We start from the raw sequence: 23,782 nt of genomic DNA, 5'->3' as shown, positions 1-23,782 counted from the left end.
CAAAAGAGTCCGATATGCAGTACTTGGATGCAATCTCAAAAACGACAGAATGATCTCTGTTTGTTTCCAAGGCAAACCATTCAGTGTCACGGTAATCCAAGTCTATACCCCGACCAGGAATGCTGAAGAAGCTGAAGTTGAACGGTTCTATGAAGACCTACAAGACCTTCTAGAACTAACACCCAAAAAAGATATCCTTTTCATTATAGGGGACTGGAATGCAAAAGTAGGAAGTCAAGAAACACCTGGAGTAACAGGCAAATTTGGCCTTGCAATACAGAATGAAACAGGGCAGAGGTTAATAGAGTTCTGTCAAGAGAACGCACTGGTCATAACAAACACCCTCTTCCAACAACACAGGAGAACTCTCTAAACATGGACATCACCAGATGGTCAACACCAAAATTAGTTTGATTATATTCTTTGCAGCCAAAGATGGAGAAGCTCTATACGGTCAGCAAAAACATGACCTGGAGCTGACTGTGGCTCAGATCATGAACTCCTTATTGCCAAATTCAGACTGATATTGAAGAAAGTGGGGAAACCATTAGACCATTCAGGTATGACCTAAATCAAATCCCTTATGACTATACAGTGGAAGTGAGAAATAGATTTAAGAGACTAGATCTGATAGACAGAGTGCCTGATGAACTATGAACAGAGGTTCATGACATTGTACAGGAGACAGGAATCAAGACCATCCCCAAGAAAAAGAAATGCAAAAAAGCACAATGTCTGTCTGAGGAGCCCTTACAAATAGCTGTGAAAAGAAGAGAAGCGAAAAGCAAAGGAGAAAAGGAAAGCTATACCCATTTGAATGCAGAGTTCCAAAGAATAGCAAGGAGAGATAAGAAAGCCTTCCTTAGCAATCAATGCAAAGAAATAGAGGAAAACAATAGAATGGGAAAGACTAGAGATCTCTTCAAGAATATTAGAGATACCAAGGGAACATTTCATTAAAGATGGACTCAATAAAGAACAGAAATGGTAGAGACCTAACAGAAGCAGAAGATATTAAGAAGAGGTGGCAAGAATACAGAGAAGAACAGTACAAAAATATCTTCATGACCCAGATAATCATGGTGGTGTGATCACTCACCTAAAGTGTGACATCCTGGAATGTGAAGTCAAGTGGGCCTTAGGAAGGATCACTACAAACAAAGCTAGTGGAGGTGATGGAATTCTGGTTGAGCTATTTCAAATCCTGAAAGATGATGCTGTGAAAATGCCGCACTCAATATGTCAGCAAATTTGGACAGCTCAGCACTGGCCACAAGACTGGAAAAGGTCAGTTTTCATTCCAATCCCAAAGAAAGGCAATGCCAAAGAATCCTCAAACTACCGCACAATGGCACTCATCACACATGCTAGTAAAGTGATGCTCAAAATTCTCCAAGCCAGGCTTCAGCAATACGTGAACCAGAGATCAAATTGCCAACATCCGCTGGATCATCAAAAAAGCAACAGAGTTCCAGAAAAACATCCATTTCTGCTTTATTGACATACAAAGAAAGTTTAATTTCAATCATTGTCTACAGAAAGAGAGCAAGATGCTCAAGGACTTCCCTGGTGGGGCTCAGTGGTAAAGAATCCACCCGCCAATAAAAGAGACATGGGTTTGATTCCTGGTTCAGGAAGATACCCTGGAGGAGGAAATGGCAACCCACTTTAGTGTTCGTACCATGGAAATCCCATAGACAGAGGAGCCTGGTGGGCACAGTCCATGGGGTCACAAAGAGTCGCACACAACTCAGCAACTAAACAACAATCCATCTACTGCCTTGGAACTCAACATGATGGCCGACTCACACAGCAGCTCACACAGTAAGGACAAGTGTCTCCTCTGAGGAGCAAAATTTTAAGTTTGTATGCCTTCTCTTTACCCTGCAAAGGCTGGCTTGGTACCAATAGTCTTCTGGGCTGGAGGAAGCACAAGCTGGAATCAAGATTACCAGGAGAAATATCAGTAACCGAAGATATGCAGATGACACTGCCCTTATGGCAGAAAGTGAAGAAGAACTAAAGAGCCTCTTGTTAAAAGTGAAAGAGGAGAGTGAGAAAGTTGGCTTAAAGCCCAACATTCAGAAAATTAAGATCATGGCATCTGTCCTATCACTTCATGGCAAACAGATGGGGAAACAGTGGAAACAGTGACAGACTTTATTTTCTTAGGCTCCATAATCACTGCAGATGGTGACTGCAGTCATGATATTAACAGACACTTGCTTCTTGGAAGAAAAGCTATGACAAACCTAGACAGCATATTAAAAAGCAGAGACATTACTTTGCCAAAAAAGGTCCATCTAGTCAAAGCTATGGTTTTTCCAGTAGTCGTGTATGGATATGAGAGCTGGACTATAAAGAAAGCTGAGTGTCAAAGAATTGATGCTTTTGAACTGTGATGTTGGGGAAGACTCCTGAGAGTCCCTTGGACTGCAAGGAGATCCAACCAGTCCATTCTAAAGGAAATCAGTCCTGAGTCTTCATTGGAAGGACTGATGCTAAAGCTGAAACTCCAGTACTTTGGCCACCTGATGTGAAGAACAGAGTCATTGGAAAAGACCCTGATGCTGAAACGATTGAATGTGGGAGTAGAAGGGGACGACAGAGAATGAGATGGTTGGATGGCATCACCAACTCAATGGAAATGAGTTTGAGTAAACTCTGGGAGTTGGTGATGGACACGGAGGCCTGGCATGATGCATTCCATGGAGTTGCAAGGAGTTGGACATGACTGAGCAACTGAACTGAACTGAACTGACTGAAGGATCTTGATCATATATTATAAATAATGACTGTGGATATATGGGGAATAGTCAATATTTTAAAGAATGTTGTTAGAACAGATAAAAATGTTATATTCAATATGAGGAAAAACAATTTTGCAAATTCTGTAAAATTATATTATGTATAAAAGTGAATAACATATAAGAGAAAAGACATTTTTTGTGAAGATATTTCTTTACTTTGTCAAATTAAATATTCACATTTAATGACAATACTTAAAGCTCTATTTGCTTATTTACTTAGATTCCAGATATAAAGCTAAGTAATTGATCAGAAGAAAGGGAGAGTATTTTGTGCAGAGAAGACATGTGTGAAAGAGAAATACTCATCTCATGGCTCATAGCCCTTGGAAGCTTTCCCTGTGGGAAGAGGAGATCTGAAAAATCCCAGGTGTACTTAATCTCAGATTCCTCCAGTCAATGAACTGGAATCAACCATCCTCCAAATAAGAAAAACAGTTAGGTAACTGTGGCTCTTTCAGCGAACCTTTTCATTTTCATATAAACTAGGCACAGAACACATACGGCCTAGGAACTATTGAGTGTGAGACCTGAAGAGTGATAGGAAGGTCTCAGGTAACCCCCCGTATCTGTAGCTATGATGTGAGCTCTACCACGATGAGGCAGATGATTTCTTCTGTGATGAGAAAGCAGAGCTGTCAAAACAGTATCATTATCATTAATGAGTATCTGTCACTAGTTATCACTATATCAGTAACTTCAGACTTATGAAAGCATAATACAAATACATATGCACATAATATAAATATTTATTTATTAACAGAAGCTTTACAAAATAGCTGGAAAAAAAGTCACACAACATTTCTGAGAAGAGAATAAGAAGAATTTAGAATTGGTAATGTCAGGATGTCATTAAAAGAAAATTTCACACCATATATTTGGGAGGTTTAGCTATGATCCTCATAAGTGAAAGGAGAAACCAGAAGTAAATGATGTTAAAAGTTCCCAGCATCTGAGGGACTGTGTGAGGATAGTTCACATTTCTCCTTAGCTTAAATCTCTTCCCACTAACCTACTTAGTGCCCACTTAAACTCTTTATTTCTCAAGGTGTAGATTAAAGGATTAAGTGAGGGTGTCACTACAGTGTAGAAGAGGGTGAGGAATTTACTGTAATTCCCTGTGTATTTGCTTTTGGGTTGGATGTAGACAGAAATTATTGTCCCAAAAAACAACACCACAACAATTAGGTGGGACCCACAAGTCCCAAATGCTTTCCTCCTGCCTTCAGCGGATTTTATCCTCAGCACAGTCCTAACAATGCAGCCATAGAAGACCAGAATAAGCCCCAAAGGTATCACCACGTAGAGAACAACAGCTATGGAGAGCTCATTTTCGAGGAAGGTTGTGTTCACACAGGCAATCTTAATCAGGGCAGGCTCCTCGCACATGAGATCATCCACCATGTGATGGCTGCAGAAAGGCAACTGGAAAATAAGGATGGTCTGAACCGTGGACTCAACAAAACCACTGATCCAGGCCAGAGCTGCTAGCTGCTGGAGAAGCTTTGGGTGCATGATGACTCCTTAGTGGAGGGGTCGACAGATAGCATTGAAGCGGTCAAAGGCCATAACAGTCAGCAGGATGCACTCCGTGGAGCCCAGCCCCAAAGCAACATACAGCTGGATCACACAACCAGTGTAGCTAATGGTCTTGTTAGGCCCCTTGAGATTCCAAAGCATTTGTGGGACAATACTGGTGGTGAAACAGAGGTCCAGGAAGGAGAGATTAGAGAGGAAGAAATACATGGGCGTGTGGAGTTTGAGGCTAAAGTACGAGACCAGTATGATCGCTGTGTTCCCCATCACTGTCAGAATGTATATGATAGAGACGATGAGAAGGAGAGCCATCTCCAGGTGGGGCTGGTCAGAAAAGCCCAGTAGGATGAAACCTGCCGGAGTGCTAGCATTTGTTCTTTTCATGGCTTAATTTTGAGTCACCATTCCAGGTCATTCCTATATTCTTCCTGTGGGAAAGAAAGTCAGATATCATAACCAAAAAAATATAACAAACTAAGTTATGAGCACTAAGTCAAATGAGCCCTTTGACACTGTTTTTTTTTTTTAATATAGAGAAATAGCAGAATAAAATTATGCAAATAAATAGTATCAAAGGTTGTCTTGTTACAAAGAGACACACAGAATCTAAAAGCACCAAATGCATTGCAAGGAAATGTATAAACATAGAATAGACTTTAGAGAATAACCCAGAACAGATGTGAGAAGTATCCCAAATTCTCTGAAGACAAAATACACGGACCATCAATGGGCATAGTGTGAAAAACCAAAGAAATGGAAAGTAAGATGACTGTTACATATATACATACATGATAGATGACAGATATAAAAGAAAAATATTGAGAAATACACTGGGTGAGCAATAGTCTGAGAAACAAGGCATATAGAATTCAAAAAAAAATTCAAAACATGGAACAAAATAGGAATTGTTAGAATTTTCAAAAATAAAGTGTTAGAGATAATTACATTAGCATTCATTGTTTTTCTGTGAAGCAAATAAATACTGATACAGTAAGTTGGAGGAAAACTTCTGAATCTCCCCTTTTGAGTCACAGCTCTGCTATTTTGTGAATATACTCTCCAGGAAATTCTATTTACAATCCCCAAAAAGCAAGCTCTACCCTATATGACATGAATAGTTCACACGCATTAATGTAGTTTTGTGACAAGAGTACATGAATTCAGCCACTAATGCAATCCAGTGACCTTCCCTCAAGTAAGTTATGTTGAATTTATCAGTGTCTTTACACTATTAACTTGCAAAGATTAAGAAACACAAGTATGAAACTTTGTACTTCCGAATGGTTAATTTTGAAGTCTTCAAAACAGGTACAGTCATTTATCTTGGAGACTGAATCTAAACAAGTTCTTAAAAACAACTGAATAAACAACAAAACCACTCAATGGCAATTACTGATCTCCCCTTAATTATTCTAGCAAGAAAATTAACTTACTTCTAAGAATTCCTCACCTTATAGCACCTTTCAGGCAATTATTGCACAGTCCAGCTTAAAGAAAATAAGTGGCTCATTTTCTTTGACATCCATAGTAATAATCAGTTGCATTTTAAATTTTGGCCAAGACAAAACTCTCATGTGTTTTGCATAGAGGATGATAATTATTTCCCGAACTATAGCAAAAGAAAGAAACTGATCTTGGTGGTCGCACTGGTTAGCATTTTTCTATCTGTCCACGCATTTTGGTGGTAAAATTAAAACCCCAAGTGTTATGATGCACCAAAATTGACATTGACCTTACCTGGCTAAATTTCCTCTATTATTCAGTAAAGTGTAAAACAACTGTGCTTTTGAAAGATCCAACATCTCCTGGGGAAAAGACAGCAGGTGAGTGGCCTCACTTTGCTTGATGTAACTCTACAATGTAAGAATGTTTTCTTGTGTATTTATCTTACAAGAAAAACAACCATTTCCAAGCAGACACCACACTGAAACTGGTATCGCTCCCTTTCAGGTTTCTGTTCTTAATCAAGATGAGGATAACAGGATTTATATCTGCAAAGAGATGAAGCTCGGAAGTATTCCATAATTAAGAATAAATGTCAGTTTATACATGAAAAACTGCTTTTGTTCACTGCTAAAGGCAAGTAGCTCTGGATTTCCTCAAATTTTAAATTTGATTTTCTTTTTTTTCCCCCACCCAAACAGCAAAGTACTACTTTCCAGAAGGAATGGCAATCCATCTGTGGAGGTTCTTGGGATTTTGATGAGAAGTTCAATCATGATCACAGATCTAGGACAAGCAGTGGAGGAACCCCACATGTGCAGTTGGTTGGCTCCCTTTTTCCTGTCATCTCATGGTTCAAGTCTCTTCAGATGGATGGTGGTTAGCTTGCTTACTCTGCACACACCTCTGGAGTTCTTCCCAGGCAACTTCCCATCATTATAATAGAGAGGAAGACATTCCCCGGAGAGATCAGAGCCATGGAGACTGCTTCTGTTGCTGCTGAAAGACAATTGCACACCACCTTCTAAACACACATGTGCAAAATTGTCAATGTTATTTAGACAGTATCTTAAAAGATTTATTTTTAATTAATTCATTAAAATTTTTATTAATTAAACTCTTTTGAACATAATATGGAGACATGCATATATCTGTAAATATGTGCTTGAAGTTTACACACAATTAATGAAGATCCAAGAATATATCTATAGACTTCTGGGTAAGAGGAAATCTTGGGGAAGAAGTGGAGTCTAGTATCTAGTGTAAAAGGGGAAAGACTATTTTAAATTCATGAACTCTTCTTAGAAGTAGCTAAAAATAAGGTTTTTATATATTAGAAAAGATTGATGCCACACACATAGCATTGTTATTACTTCTTGAAGAATTGGCATTTTTTAATAGTTGCTTTTAAAACATATGGTGTACCTCCTGCTTTGTGTGAAATGATCCACGGGGTGCAGTTTACTTTTACAATGGATATAAGTATATGTGTAGAATAATACATGCATATATCTGAATATAAAGTTCATATATTGAAGTTGTCTATCAAAAATTCAACCTAGTAAATTTGAAGATCTAATTGGTTTCATCGAATGAGTCATGAATTGGACAGCATCCCATTTATCAAGTAGAGAAGAGCGGAACAAAGCAGGAGGAATTTATATGTCAAAGGGGAAAGAGTGGATTGTTTCAGGCTTAGGTCACTTGCATGTGAGGAATGGTCTGGGTCTATGTGTCAGGTTACCTCACTGGTACTGACTAGAAAATTGCAGACTGACTAAGACTACATTGCTTGGAGATGGTGTATTTAAATTAGGTACTTGGTCTTGGTTTGCTGAAGTGGTCTCAGAACAGCTGACTCCATCTGGGGCCTTTTGTTTCTCTTTTCAGTTCAGTTCAGCTCAGTTTGGTCGCTCAGTTGTGTCTGACTCTTTGCAGGTCATGGACTGCAGCACGCCAGGCCTCCCTTCCATCACAAACCCGCAGAGCCTGCTCAAACTCATGTTCATCAAGTCGGTTATCCAACCATCTCATTCTCTGTCATCTGCTTCTCCTCCTGCCTTCCATCTTTCCCAGCATCAGGGTCTTTTCCAAGAGTCAGTTCTTCGTATCAGGCGCCAATGTATTGGGAGTTTCCACTTCAACATCAGTTCTTCCAATGAATATTGAGGACTGATTTCCTTTAGGATTGACTGGTTTGATCTCCTTGTAGTCCAAGGGACTCTCAAGAGTCTTCTCCAACACCACAGTTCAACAGCATCAATTCTTCTGCACTCAGCTTTCTTTATAGTCCAACTCTCACATCCATACATGACTACTGGAAATGCCAGAGCTTGACTAGACAGACCTTTGTCAGCAAAGTAATGTCTGGTTTTTAACATGTTGTCTAGGTTGGTCATGGATTTTCTTGCAAGGAGCAAGCATCTTTTATTTTCATGATTGCAGCCACTCTCCGTAATGATTCTGGAGCCCAAGAAAATAAAAGTCTGTCACTGTTTTCATTGTTTCCCCACCTATTTGCTATGAAGTGATGGGCCGGATGCCATGATCTTAGTTCAGCCAAATTTTTCACTCTCCTCTTTCACTTTTGTCAAGAGGCTTTTTAGTTCTTCTTTGCTTTCTGCCATAAAGGTCGTGTCATCTGCATGTGTGAGGTTATTGATATTTTTTTATATATTGTTTCTTTTTTAACATCAAGTAGAAGTCTAAATAGCACAAAATTCGATTCTCCAAATTCTTACTCCTGTCTTTCATGACATTCATCTTATGTTCAATAGTAGACACCCAGCTGTTTCTGAATATTTTGTCCTTTCATTAAATTTATGGAAATTACACCATATATTTCTCAAAGTCCAACTTAAATCTCATCTTTCACAAATATGTCTTTCATGTTCTAATTAATGAAAGTATGAGAAACAGAGATCTTTTAGGGAATTAAACTATTTTATCTAGGGGAGTGAGAGTGTAACAGAAAATGACAAGAAATACACTTGAAAGATTTAAAAAAGTACCATATCACAAAGGAACTGATACATATTATGCTAAGGAAGTTGGACTTCCTATGATACCTAGGAGAGTATCTCATCTTAGATAAGATCATCGAGTCCAGATTCAGATCAACTTAGATTCTAATTCCTCAGGCAAGTTGTTGAACTTCTAGAAGGTAAATTTTTCAAATCAATAGTGAGTGGAATAACAGTCAGGTCCTAGGGTGGTAGGTGATAAGTGAGTTACCACATGTAACATACTTGGCAGAGTACCTGGCACCTAGCAAAACTCAGTCCATGTTTACCCATTGATAGATTAATGGTGAGACTACTCATGGGGTGTGGTTAAAACACAACAATATTTTTATTCCTTTATTCATCTTGCCTGTAGCATGTAGCAGTTCTTTTCTCGGTCCTGGTTTATAGGTTCAGAGTGTGCTATAACATTTTTGGTCATTTACAAATGGTAAAAGTGTCCACTTTTAGTAATAAAGTATTCTCACATTAGTAATTAAAATGTCCACTGTTGAGTGACAGTTAATTTATATGTAAAGATTCTGTGTTTCCTGAGCTTTAGCCTGTTCCCGTCTGAGACCTTGCAGTGGGGATTTGGTTGAGCTGAGTCCCTGCTTTCCACCTTGTGATGTTCCCCTGTGCCTCTAGCTTGATAAGCACAGTTTCAGAACTTGCCAGGGCAAACCTGTGCAGAGGGAAAAGGAGACATTAGGCAGGAAAGTTTAGTTGACTAAACAGATGAAACAAAATTGGCATGATATTGATAATTTTAAAGTGCTTGTTAACATACATGGGTTTATTTTAAATTATTCTATATCCATTTTCCATATGTGAAATTTTTACACGTTAAGAGCACTAATACCTTGTTCACTGTGTTACTGACTTCTGGCCTCATTTGGTTTTTTTTTTTAGACAAAATGCTCTTATGCTTTTAAAATTATGAAATGTATTCATTTATTATTCAATATATGTCAATGTTTTATAAATGTCCTGTGTGTGCCTGAAAAATTTTGTATGTCTTCATGCCTTCAGTGTTTTCACTACATTAATTTTGTAATTTTTGCTGTGCTGTTTATACTTTCTATATCCTGATTCATTTATGTTTGTATATCTTTTCTACCAGTTATCCATTCAATTCTGGCTGTGAATTTGCCTATTTCCTTTCTTACATGTTAGGTTTTGCTTTATATTTTAAAGTTATTTGATAGAAAGCATTTTAATTAGAGATTATTACAGGTTTGAAGTTAACTAAATAGTTTATATTATGCAATGTCTCCCCTTCTTCCTAATAATAGTTCTTCCCTTAAAGGCTACCCTGTTTGATACCAGTAAGATCATGCCAGTCTTCTTTATTGGCTAGTATTCACGTGGTATGCTTTTTCTGTATTTTTACAGTGCATCTTCTTATAGACTTGTCTTATTTTTTAAATTACTCTACTACATACAAAAGGAATATATGGAAAGTATTAATGTCCTATCCTAGTGTGGGCATAAGGATATCATTTTCAATAGCTTTTAAAATTTTATTGTATAATTAAAATTATAAGATTTTAAATGATTTGGGTAATCTTATTGCTTAGTAAGCATTTGCCTGTCCTAATCAATCAGTGAAGTAATTTGATTTGACTCTAACGAGTTTTAATCATTAATGTCAATAAAATTTTATCTTATGAACAGAGATATAGAAAGTTCACTTAGACGCCACTTGTTAACCTTATCAATGCCTCCTAACTAGATCATTTATTTTCTTCTCTAATATAGTTGCTACTCTTTACTAATTTATTCAAATTAATATATCCAGATAGAATTATTTATCTTTGTTAAAATGATTCCTAGGGTTTAATCTCTATTAAAAGAATTAATTTTTTGGCAGCAGCACACAGCATTTGGGAAACTAGTTCCCCAATAAGGGGTCAAACCATGCCTCCTGCTTTGGAAGCACGCAGTCTTAACCACTGGACCACCAGGGAAATCTCTATTTAAGAAAACAGCAGACTCCATTTATAAAACCAAAGCATGTTGCAAGTATATCTAAGCAGGCTCTAGAATTAAAGCCAATAAACTACTGATAATATTTTATAAAAAAATAGCTATGTGGATATGTGTAAATTAAGGTCAACATTTTTAAGTTGAACATCTTACCAAGATTATAAAATATGTTATTAGAATAGACAAAACTTTATATTAAATACAAAGAGAATTATTTTATAAAGTTATGATATCCATAAAAGGGAATAACATATAGGAGGCCAAATACATGTCTTGGTAGAGAAATCTATATGTTGTGACAAATATAGATATTTAGATTAAATGACAATACTTAAAATTCTAATACATATTTGCTTAGATTCAGGATAGAGAGTTAAAGAATTGATCAAAAGAGATTAAGAGCCATTATGTGAGGACAAGAGATGTATAAATGAGAAATACTCTGTCTCATGGCTCCTATCTCTTCAAAGTTTTCTCTGTGGGTGGGAGAGATCAGAAATATCCCTGGATTTACTTAGTCCCAGATGCCTCTAGTAAATGAACAAGAATCAATAATCCCCCTGAAAGAAAAACTGTTAGGTAATTGTAGGTTTTCCAGTGGACCTTTATGCTTGTTTGTAAACAATGGAGAGAACAGTTATGGCCTGTGGAACTATTGAATGAGAGATCTGGAAAACAATAGAAAGTTCTCAAGAAAGTTCTATCTCTATGAGGCAGGTGATTTCTTCTGTGATGAGAAAATAGATCTGTCATGAACATATCCGCCCTGCCATTAGTTAATCCCTAGAGCAGTAACTCCAGGATTTGTAAAATTATAATATGCATGCATATGCACCACTATAAATATTTATTTATTTATTCATAGAATCTTCAGAAAACACCCAAAAGAAAAAAGAGACATAACATTTCTGGAAAGGAATATGAGAAGGATATAGAGTAGGAAACTTTAGGATGTCATTGAAAGAAAATTTCATGCCATTTTATTCAGGAGATTTAGCTGTGATCTTTACAAACAAAAGGAAAAACCAAACCTAGATGATGCTAAAAATCCTTAATATCTGAGGGATTGCATGAGGATTGCACATTTCTTCCTAACTTGGGTCTCTTCCCAGCAACCTTTGTAGCGCCCACTTAGCTTCTTTGTTTCTCAAGGTGTAGATCAAAGGATTAAGTGAGGGTGTCACTACAGTGTAGAAGAGGGTGAGGAATTTACTGTAATTCTGGGTGTATTTGCTCTTGGGTTGAATGTAAATGGAAGTTAGAGTCCCGAAAAACAAAACCACAACAATTAGGTGGGACCCACAAGTCCCAAATGCTTTCCTCCTGCCTTCAGAAGACTTTATCCTCAGCAAAGCCCTAACAATGCAGCCATAGGAGACCAGAATAAGCCCCAGAGGTATCACCACATAGAGAACAGAAGCTATGGAGAGCTCATTTTCCAGGAAGGTTGTGTTCACACAGGCAATCTTAATCAGGGCAGGCTCCTCGCACATGAAATCATCCACCATATGATGGCTGCAGAGAGGCAACTGGAAAACAAGGATAGTCTGAACCGTGGACCCCACAAAACCACTGATCCAGGCCAGGGCTGCTAGTTGCCGGAGAAGCTTTGGGTGCATGATGACTCCATAGTGGAGGGGTCGACAGATAGCACTGAAGCGGTCAAAGGCCATAACAGTCAGCAGGATGCACTCTGTGGAGCCCAGCCCCAAAGCAACAAACAGCTGGATCATACAACCAGTGTAGCTAATGGTCTTGTCAGGCCCCTTGAGATTCCAAAGCATTTGTGGGACAACACTGGTGGTGAAACAGAGGTCCAGGAAGGAGAGATTAGAGAGGAAGAAATACATGGGCGTGTGGAGCTTGGGGCTAAAGTACAAGACCAGTATGATCGCTGTGTTCCCCATCAGGGTCAGAATGTACACGATAGAGACGACGAGAAGGAGCACCATCTCCAGGTGGGGCTGGTCAGAAAAGCCCAGTAAGATGAAACCTGCCGGAGTGCTAGCATTTCTTCTTTTCATTGCTTAATTGTGAGTCACCATTCTTGGTCATTTCTATTTTCTTCCTGTGGGAAGAAAATCAGATATTAAAGTCAGTGGAAAAATAACTAACTTAGTAAAGTGAACATCTAGACACTGATTTTTATATAGAGAAATAACACACAAAATAAAATTGTACAAAATAAAAAATGTAACATGTTGACTTGTTATACAGAAAGAAATGTACAACGTCATGAAGACACCCAATGCTTAAAAAATATATAAATATAGATTAGAATTGAACATATACAAAAGCAGGTTTGATACATATCCCAAATTCTCTGAAGATAAAATATACGGGACCATTAATGTGCATAGTGTGAAAACCAAAGAAATTGAAAGATGATGGTTACACATATGGATACATGATAGATAATAGACAGAAAAGATAAGTTGAAAAATACATTGAGAGAGCAAGAGTCTAACAGGATACACAGAACTGGAGACCTAAAGACAAATTAAGAAGAGTTAGAATTTTCACATTGCAAGTGTTAGATATGGTTATCATTAATATCCATTCTTTTTCTGTGAAGCAAATAATTATTAACCTGATAATAGTGTTAAAGGAAGCTTTGGTGATCTCCCTAATTGAGTCCCTAGTCTGACAACTTTCTAGAGAGTAATATTTTCTAGTATTTAGAAAAATCCACTTTACAGTCCCTAAAATAGCAAGCTCTTGCCCCTAGAAGCCCCTCAGTTCACTTACTTTAATGCCATTTTATTACAAGAGTATACGAATTCAGCCACCTAATACAATGTGTTGACTTCGTTACAAGTAAATTATCTAGAACTCACCTGTGTCTTTTTAACCATTAACTTGCAAAGTTATGAAAATTTGTGGTTCTGAATGATCAGTTCAGAGATCTTCAAAATGGTTGCAGTCATTTACTTTTGATATCAAATCTAAAAAATCCCTTAAAAACAAAGTAATAAAAAACAACAATAAACCCTCCATTGAAAATTTCTGATTTTCCCTTAAATATCTCCACTAGAAAATAAAACTTACTTCCAAGAACCCGTGGCCATTACAGCAACTCTCAGGCAATTATTGCATAGTCCAGTTTAGAGAGAATAAGTGGCTTATTACTTCCAAGGTAAAAATCAGCTAGATTTTGAATTTTTGCTAAGACAAAACTATCATGTATTTTGAGTAGAGTATGATTGTTTTACCAGAATTAGAGCAAAAGGAAGTAACTGACCCTGGTGGTCACATTGGCTAGCATCTGTCTATCTGCCCATGCATTTTGGTAGGGAAATAAAAACCCTGAATTAATATTGACACTAGATACACTAAAATTGACATTGACCTCTTCTGGCTAACTTTGACTCTACTATTCGGTAAAGAATAAAATAACTGTATTGTTGAAATATTCAATGACTCCTGGAAAAATGTCAGCACATGAGTGGCCTCATTTTGCTTGACGTAATTCTACATTTTCACAATTTTTTCCTTGTGCATTTATGTTGCAAGAATAACCAATATTTTCCAAACAGACCACACTGAACCTGTTCTCTCTTTCATATTCCTGTTGTTAATCAAGGTGAAATATGGGGATTTACATCTGCCAAGAGGAGAAAGTAGTCAATTATTCATCATTAGTCAAAGTTGGGTTGCACATTTGAAAAACTACTTACATTCACTGTGGAAGGAAAGTAGCCCTAGATTTCTTAACTTTTGAAATGAATTTTCCTTTTTTCTGCTTTTTTTTTTTTTTTTTTTGAGTATATGTGCTGCCAAAACGAGCACTTTTCCTTTTTTCCGCAAACAACAGAGAGTATGTTCTACCTTCTGGAGAGAATGGCAATCCAGGGTAGAGGTTCTTGGGGGTTTTGATGAAAAGTTCAATCGTGATCACAGATCTAGGACAGGCAGCGGAGGAACCCCATGTGGGCAGTAAACTCAGTCTCTCCTGTTATCTCATGCTCCTGTAATCCCAAACCCCTCTAATCTGAAGCTCTCTTCAGATGGATGGTGGTTAGCTTGTTTACTCAACACAATGTCTTGAGTTTTTCTTCCCAGGTAACTTTCTATCACTATATTAAAGAGAGAGACAGGCCCCTGGAGAGAGGAGAGCCACAGAGATTTTTGCTTCTGCTGTCAGTGGAAGACAATCAATTGCATAATGCCTTGTAAACACACGCGTGCATGTACACAGGCCTTTTGCTGTAAGGTATTCAAAGCAGATATTTTCATGTTGTCATAGTCTACTGGATAACAGATAGAAAGGACTGATGAAGTTCCATCTGTGAGAGCATTCTTTAGTTCTACACATAATAAAGTTTCTGGAGCCTGTTAAAGTCTTTCACCTACTTTCTATTACATATTATTAAATATAGCTAGGTAATAATGTGTCAATATTATTTGGATAGTACCTTAAAAGATCTTTTATTGAAGTATAGTTGAGTTACAATGTTTTTTTCTTCAGGTGTATATCAAATTGATCCAACTTTATACATATATAGTTTTTATATTCTTGTATGTTTAATATATATTTATATATGATTTTATGATGTTTAGCTGTTAAGTTGTGTCCAACTCTTTTGCAACTTCATGGACTGATGTCCACCAGGCTCCTCTGTCCATGGAATTTTCCAGGCAAGAAAACTGGAGTGGGTTGCCATTTCCTTCTCCAGGGGATCTTCCTAACCCAAAGATTGAACTCATGTCTCCTACATTGGTAGGCAGATTCTTAATGCTGAGCCACCCTAGGAAGACCCATATATAACTTATATGTACATCTACATTCTTTTAATATTCTTTTCCATTATATATCATCACCAGGGATTGAATATCAGGCATGTGCTCTATAGGGACTGATATTCTGTATCCTTTTTAATTTACTTTATAGTACTACATAGTAGTGTTTTTCTGTTAACCTAACCTTTTCATTCATTCTTCATTAAAATTTTAGTTCATTAGTTTTTTTTTAGTGAACATCAGTTTTGTACACATGCATGCCACCGAATCTTTTAAGGAATGGTTAAAAATAAAGCCTTTGTGGGAAAACTGGTCAACCACTTGTACAAGAATGAAACTACAACACTTTCAAACACCATACACAAAAATAAATTCAAAATGGATTAAAGATCTAAACCTATGACCAGAAACTATAAAACTCCTAGAAGAAAACCTAGGCAAAACACTCTCTGACATAAACCACAGCAGAATCCTCTATGACCTACCTCCAGAGTGATGTAAATAAAAGCAAAAATAAACAAATGGGGCCTAATTAAACTGAAAGCTTTGCACAATGAAGGAGACTTAAGCAAGGTGAAAAGACAACCTTCATAATGGGAGCAAATAATAGGAAATGAAACAACAGACAAAGAATTAATCTCAAAAATATACAAGCAACTCCTGAAGCTCAATTCCAGAAAAATAAACGACCCAATCAAAAAATGGGCCAAAGAACTAAACAGACATTTCTCCAAAGAAGACATACACATGGCTAACAAACACATGAAAAGATGCTCAACATCACTCATTATCAGAGAAATGCAAATCAAAACCACAGTGAGGTACCATTACACACCAGTCAGGATGGCTGCCATCCAAAAGTCTACAAGCAATAAATGCTGGAGACGGTGTGGAGAAAAGGGAACCCTCTTACATTGTTGGTGGGAATGCAAACTAGTACAGCCACTATGGAGAACAGTGTGGAGATTTCTTAAAAAACTGGAAATAGAACTGCCATATGACCCAGCAATCCCACTTCTGGGCATACACAATGAGGAAACCAGAATTGAAAGAGACACGTGTACCCTAATGCTCATTGCAGCCCTGTTTATAATAGCCAGGACATGGAAGCAACCTAGATGCCCATGGACAGACGAATGGATAAGAAAGCTGTGGTACATATACACAATGGAATATTACTCAGCCATTAAAAAGAATACATTTGCTCATTTCTAATGAGGTGGATGAAACTGGAGCCTATTATACAGAGTGAAGTAAGCCAGAAAGAAAAACACCAATACAGTATATTAATGCATATATATGGAATTTAGAAAGATGGTAATGATAACCCTATACACGTGATAGCAAAAGAGACACAGATGTGTAGAACAGTCTTTTGGACACTGTGGGAGAAGGCAAGGGTGGGATGATTTGGAAGAATGGCATTGAAACAAGCATATCATCATATGTGAAATGGATCACCAGTCCACGTTTGATGCATGGGACAGGGTGATCTGGCCTGGTGCACTGGGATGACCCAGAGGGATGGGATGGGGAGGGAGGTCAGAGGAGGATTCAGGATGGGGAAAACATGTACACGTGTGGCTGATTCATGGCAATGTATGACAAAACCACTACAATATTGTAAAGCAATCAGCCTCCAATAAAAATGAATAAATTTATTTTTAAAAAGCCTTTGTATCAAAAATGAATTATGCTCTACACACAGCAGGATTATCACTTCTTAAAGTATTGCCAATGTTATTCTATAGTTGTCTCTTAAGTAGGTGGTGTATGTCAGGTTTTGTATAAAATAATCCATTCAGGTGCAATTTATATTTTACAAAAATTATAAATATATGGATAAAAATAAGATATAAATATATACATCTAATTTTAAAATTGCAGTGTTCATGTATAGGGATTGTCTGTAAAAGTTTCTGATGAGGTTGGGCTTCCCTGGTGGCTCAGCGGTAAAGAATCTGCCTACAGTGCAGGAGATGCGGGTTCGGTCCCTGGGTTGGAAAGATCCCCTAGAGAAGGGAATGGCAACCCACTCCAGTATTCTTGTCTGGAGAATCTCATGGACAGAGGTGCTCGGTGGGCTATAGTCCATGAGGTCTCAAAGAGTCTGACACATCCTAGTGACTAACACTCACATAATAGTAAATATTAGAAACAACTGATATATAGCCTATGTCATAATTTTCCTTCTATAAGCTTTTCTTTCAACTGTAGTGACAAAGTGTGAAAGTGTAGTGCCAAAGAGGGATAACAATATGTGCTAGGTGTGCTGGTCCTGGGTTTGTTTGCCCTCAAATTCTCTCATTGTCCCTTTCCATCACTGTTCTGTATTCCAGGAGGACTGGGGTCTGAAGGCTGCTTCCTCCAGGCTCCCTGATTAACTGGCTTTCACACGGGACATGTTGACTGGCGGGAGGGCCGAATGAAGGGAAAAGAGAAGCCAGGGTCATTCTGCTTTCCACTGTACTCTAGGAAGTATTTCTTTTTTTTTTTTTTTTTCCATTTATTTTTATTAGTTGGAGGCTAATTACCTTACAATATTGTAGTGGTTTTTGTCATACATTGACATGAATTAGCGATGGATTTACATGTATTCCCCTTCCCGATCCTTCCTCCCACCTCCCTCTCTGCCTGATCCCTCTGGGTCTTCCCAGTGCACCAGGCCGGAGCACTTGTCTCATGCATCCCACCTGGGCTGGTGATCTGTTTCACCATAGATAATACACGTTTCAATGCTGTTCTCTCGAAACATCCCACCCTTGCCTTCTCCCACAGAGTCCAAAAGTCTGTTCTGTACATCTGTGTCTCTTTTTCTGCTTTGCATATAGGGTTGTCATTACCATCTTTCTAAATTCCATATATATGTGTTAGTATGCTATAATGTTCTTTATCTTTCTGGCTTACTTCACCCTGTATAATGGGCTCCAGTTTCATCCATCTCATTAGAACTGATTCGAATGAATTCTTTTTAATGGCTGAGTAATATTCCATGGTGTATATGTACCACACCTTCCTTATCCATTCATCTGCTGATGGGCATCTAGGTTGCTTCCATGTCCTGGCTATTATAAACAGTGCTGCGATGAACATTGCGGTGCACGTGTCTCTTTCAATTCTAGTTTTCTCAGTGTGTATGCCCAGAAGTGGGATTGCTGGGTCATATGGCAGTTCTATTTCCAGGCTTTTAAGAAATCTCCACACTGTTCTCCATAGTGGCTGTACTAGTTTGCATTCCCACCAACAATGTAAGAGGGTTCCCTTTTCTCCACACCCTCTCCAGCATTTATTGCTTGTAGATTTTTGATGGCAGCCATCCTGACTGGTGTGTAATGGTACCTCACTGTGGTTTTGATTTGCATTTCTCTGATAATGAGTGATGTTGAGCATCTTTTCATGTGTTTGTTAGCCATGTGTATGTCTTCTTTGGAGAAATGTCTGTTTAGTTCTTTGGCCCATTTTTTGATTGGATCATTTATTTTTCTGGAATTGAGCTTCAGGAGTTGCTTGTATATTTTTGAGATTAATTCTTTGTCTGTTGCTTCATTTGCTATTATTTTCTCCCAATCTGAGGGCCGTCTTTTCACCTTGCTTGTAGTTTCCTTTGTAGTGCAAAAGCTTTTAAGTTTCATTAGGTCCCATTTGTTTATTTTTGCTTTTATTTCCAATATTCTGGGAGGTGGGTCATAGAGGATCCTGCTGTGATTTATGTCGGAGAGTGTTTTGCCTATGTTCTCCTCTAGGAGTTTTACAGTTTCTGGTCTTACATTTAGATCTTTAATCCATTTGGAGTTTATTTTTGTGTATGGTGTTAGAAAGTGTTCTAGTTTCATTCTTTTACAAGTGGTTGACCAGTTTTCCCAGCACCACTTGTTAAAGAGATTGTCTTTTTTCCATTGTATATCCTTGCCTTCTTTGTTGAAGATAAGGTGTCCATAGATTCATGGATTTATCTCTGGGCTTTCTATTCTGTTCCATTGATCTATATTTCTGTCTTTGTGCCAGTACCATACTGTCTTCATGACTGTGGCTTTGTAGTATAGTCTGAAGTCAGGCAGGTTGATTCCTCCAGTTCCATTCTTCTTTCTCAAGATTACTTTGGCTATTCGAGGTTTTTTGCATTTCCATACAAATTGTGAAATTATTTGTTCTAGTTCTGTGAAAAATACCGTTGGTAGCTTAATAGGGATTGCATTGAATCTATAGATTGCTTTGGGTAGAATAGCCATTTTGACAATATTGATACTTCCTATCCATGAACATGGTATGTTTCTCCATCTGTTTGTGTCCTCTTTGATTTCTTTCATCACTGTTTTATAGTTTTCTATGTATAGGTCTTTTGTTTCTTTAGGTAGATATACTCCTAAGTATTTTATTCTTTTTGTTGCAATGGTGAATGGTATTGTTTCCTTAATTTCTCTTTCTGTTTTTTCATTGTTAGTGTATGCAAGGGATTTCTGTGTGTTAATTCTAAATCCTGCAACTTTACTATATTCACTGATTAGCTCTAGTAATTTTCTGGAAGAGTCTTTAGGGTTTTCTATGTAGAGGATCATGTCATCTGCAAACAGTGAGAGTTTCACTTCTTCTTTTCCTATCTGGATTCCTTTTCCTTCTTTTTCTGCTCTGATTGCTGTGGCCAAAACTTCCAACACTATGTTGAATAGTAGTGGTGAGAGTGGGCACCTTTGTCTTGTTCCTGATTTCAGGGGAAATGCTTTCAATTTTTCACCATTGAGGGTGATGCTTGCTGTGGGTTTGTCATATATAGCTTTTATTATGTTGAGGTATGTTCCTTCTATTCCTGCTTTCTGGAGAGTTTTAATCATAAATGGGTGTTGAATTTTGTCAAAGGCTTTCTCTGCATCTACTGAGATAATCATATGGTTTTTATCTTTCAATTTGTTAATGTGGTGTATCACATTGATTGATTTGTGGATATTAAAGAATCCTTGCATTCCTGGGATAAAGCCCACTTGGTCATGGTGTATGATTTTTTTAGTATGTTGTTGGATTCTGTTTGCTAGAATTTTGTTAAGGATTTTTGCATCTATGTTCATCAGTGATATTGGCCTGTAGTTTTCTTTTTTTGTGGCATCTTTGTCTGGTTTTGGAATTAGGGTGATGGTGGCCTCATAGAATGAGTTTGGAAGTTTACCTTCTTCTGCAATTTTCTGAAAGAGTTTGAGTAAGATAGGTGTTAGCTCTTCTCTAAATTTTTGGTAGAATTCAGCTGTGAAGCCATCTGGTCCTGGGCTTTTGTTTGCTGGAAGATTTCTGATTACAGTTTCAATTTCCTTGCCTGTGATGGGTCTGTTAAGATCTTCTATTTCTTCCTGGTTCAGTTTTGGAAAGTTATACTTTTCTAAGAATTTGTCCATTTCTTTCAAGTTGTCCATTTTATTGGCATAGAGCTGCTGGTAGTAGTCTCTTATGATCCTTTGTATTTCAATGTTGTCTGTTGTGATCTACTTACATTTCTCATTTTGTTAATTTGGTTCTTCTCCCTTTGTTTCTTAATGAGTCTTGCTAATGGTTTTCCAATTTTGTTTATTTTTTCAAAAAACCAGCTTTTAGCTTTGTTGATTTTTGCTATGGTCTCTTTAGTTTCTTTTGCATTTATTTCTGCCCTAATTTTTAAGATTTCTTTCCTTCTACTAACCCTGGGGTTCTTCATTTCTTCCTTCTCTAGTTGCTTTAGGTGTAGAGTTAGGTTATTTCTTTAACTTTTTTCTTCTTTCTTGAGGTAAACCTGTAATGCTATGAACCTTCCCCTTAGCACTGCTTTTACAGTGTCCCATAGGTTTTGGGTTGTTGTGTTTTCATTTTCATTCATTTCTATGCAAATTTTCATGTCTTTTTTATTTCTTCTATGATTTGTTGGTTATTCAGAAGCGTGTTATTTAGCCTCCATATGTTTGAATTTTTAATAATTTTTTTCCTGTAATTGAGATCTAATCTTACTGCACTGTGGTCAGAAAAGATGACTGGAATGATTTCAATTTTTTTGAATTTACCAAGACAAGATTTGTGGCCCAGGATGTGATCTATTCTGGAGAAGGTTCTGTGTGCACTTGAGAAAAAGGTGAAGTTGATTGTTTTGGGATGATGTGTCCTATAGATATCAATTAGGGCTAGCTGGTCTATTGTGTCATTTAAAGTTTGTGTTTCCTTGTTAATTTTCTGTTTAGTTGATCTATCCATAGTTGTGAGTGGGGTATTAAAGTCTCCCACTATTATTGTGTTACTATTAATTTCCTCTTTCATACTCGTTAGCGTTTGCCTTACATATTGTGGTGCTCCTATGTTGGGTGCATATATATTTATAATTGTTATATCTTCTTGGATTGATCCTTTGATCATTATGTAGTGTCCTTCTTTGTCTCTTTTCACAGCCTTTATTTGAAAGTCTATTTTATCTGATATGAGTATTGTGACTCCTGCTTTATTTTGGTCTCCATTTGCATGAAATATTTTTTTCTAGCCCTTCACTTTTAGTCTGTATGTGTCCCTTGTTTCGAGGTGGGTCTCTTGTAGACAGCATATATAGGGGTCTTGTTTTTGTATCCATTCAGCCAGTCTTTGTCTTTTGGTTGGGGCATTGAACCCATTTACATTTAAGGTAATTTTTGATAGGTATGGTCCCGTTGCCATTTACTTTGTTGTTTTGGGTTCACGTTTATACAACCTTTCTGTGTTTCCTGTCTAGAGAAGATCCTTTAGCATTTGTTGAAGAGCTGGTTTGGTGGTGCTGAATTCTCTCAGTGTTTGCTTGTCTGTAAAGCTTTTGAATTCTCCTTCATATCTGAATGAGACCCTTGCTGGGTACAGTAATCTGGGTTGTAGGTTATTCTCTTTCATTACTTGAAGTATGTCCTGCCATTCCCTTCTGGCCTGAAGGGTTTCTATTGATAGATCAGCTGTTATCCTTATGGGAATCCCTTTGTGTGTTATTTGTTGTTTCTCCCTTGCTGCTTTTAATATTTGTTCTTTGTGTTTGATCTTTGTTAATTTGATTAATATGTGTCTTGGGGTGTTTCACCTTGGGTTTATCCTGTTTGGGACCCTCTGGGTTTCTTGGACTTGGGTGGCTATTTCCTTCCCCATTTTAGGGAAGTTTTCAGCTATTATCTCCTCGAGCATTTTCTCTTGGCCTTTCTTTTTGTCTTCTTCTTCTGGGACTCCTATGATTCAAATGTTGGGGCGTTTCACATTGTTCCAGAGGTCCCTGAGGTTGTCCTCATTTCTTTTGATTCTTTTTTCTTTTTTTTCTCTCTGCTTCATTTATTTCCACCATTTTATCTTCTACCTCACTTATCCTATCTTCTGTCTCCGTTATTCTACTCTTGGTTCCCTCCAGAGTGTTTTTGATCTCATTTATTGCATTATTCATTTTTAATTGACTCTTTTTTATTTCTTCTAGGTCTTTATTAAACATTTCTTGCATCTTTTCAATCTTTGTCTCCAGGCTATTTATCTGTAACTCCATTTTGTTTTCAAGATTTTGGATCATTTTTATTATCATTATTCTAAATTCTTTTTCAGGTAGATTCCCTATCTCCTCCTCTTTTGTTTGACTTGGTGGGCATTTTTCATGTTCCTTTACCTGTTGAATATTTCTCTGCCTTTTCTTCTTGTTTAGATTGCTGTGTCTGGAGTGGGCTTTCTGTATTCTGGAGGTCTATGGTTCCTTTTTGTTGTGGAGGTTTCACCCAGTGGGTGGGGTTGGACGATTGGCTTGTTGAGGTTTGCTGATTAGGGAATGCTTGCGTCCGTGTACTGGTGCATGGAACTGGATTTCTTCTCTCTGGAGTGCAATGGAGTGTCCAGTAATGAGTTTTGAGATGGGTCTGTGTGCTAGGTGTGACTTTCGGCAGCCTGTATGTTGACGCTCAGGGCTATGTTTCTGCATTGCTGGAGAATTTGCATGGTATGTCTTGCTCTGAAACTTACTGGCTCTTGGGTGGTGGTTGGTTTCAGTGTAGGTATGGAGGCTTTTGGAAGGTCTCTTATTACTTAATGTTCCATGTAGTCAGGAGTTTTCTGGTGTTCTCAGGTTTTGGGCTTAAGTCTCCTGCCTCTGGATTTCAGTTTTATTCTTCCAGTAGTCTCAAGACTTCTCCAACTATACAGCACTGATGATAAAACTTCTAGGTTAATGGTGAAAAGATTCTCCACCGTCAGGGACAACCAGAGAGGTTCACAGAGTTACATGAAAAAGAGGAGAGGGAGGAGGGAGATAGAGATGAGCAGGAGGAGAAAAGG

At 37.6% G+C, this 23,782-nt stretch overlaps 1 protein-coding gene and 1 pseudogene across 1 annotated transcript; both read right to left on the bottom strand.

The window, feature by feature from the left end:
- Positions 1-2,405: 2,405 nt before the first annotated feature.
- LOC133059281 (olfactory receptor 2H1-like) lies at positions 2,406-4,727 on the bottom strand (annotated as a pseudogene).
- Positions 4,728-11,868: 7,141 nt separating this feature from the next.
- Positions 11,869-12,801, bottom strand: LOC133059120 (olfactory receptor 2H1-like). The gene has a single exon (XM_061146155.1). The coding sequence runs from the start codon at positions 12,799-12,801 to the stop codon at positions 11,869-11,871; it is 933 nt and encodes a 310-aa protein (XP_061002138.1).
- Between the last annotated feature and the right edge of the window lie 10,981 nt (positions 12,802-23,782).

This window comes from Dama dama, chromosome 7 (assembly GCF_033118175.1).
Source record: "Dama dama isolate Ldn47 chromosome 7, ASM3311817v1, whole genome shotgun sequence".
Lineage (NCBI taxonomy): Eukaryota > Metazoa > Chordata > Mammalia > Artiodactyla > Cervidae > Dama > Dama dama.
Note: the sequence above shows the minus strand (reverse complement) of the source record. Positions and strands in the feature narration are given on the sequence as shown.

Bases quoted from the DNA above. Each gene is read 5' to 3' on its own strand.
- LOC133059120 (XM_061146155.1), bottom strand. From the start codon at position 12,801: ATGAAAAGAAGAAATGCTAGCACTCCGGCAGGTTTCATCTTACTGGGC.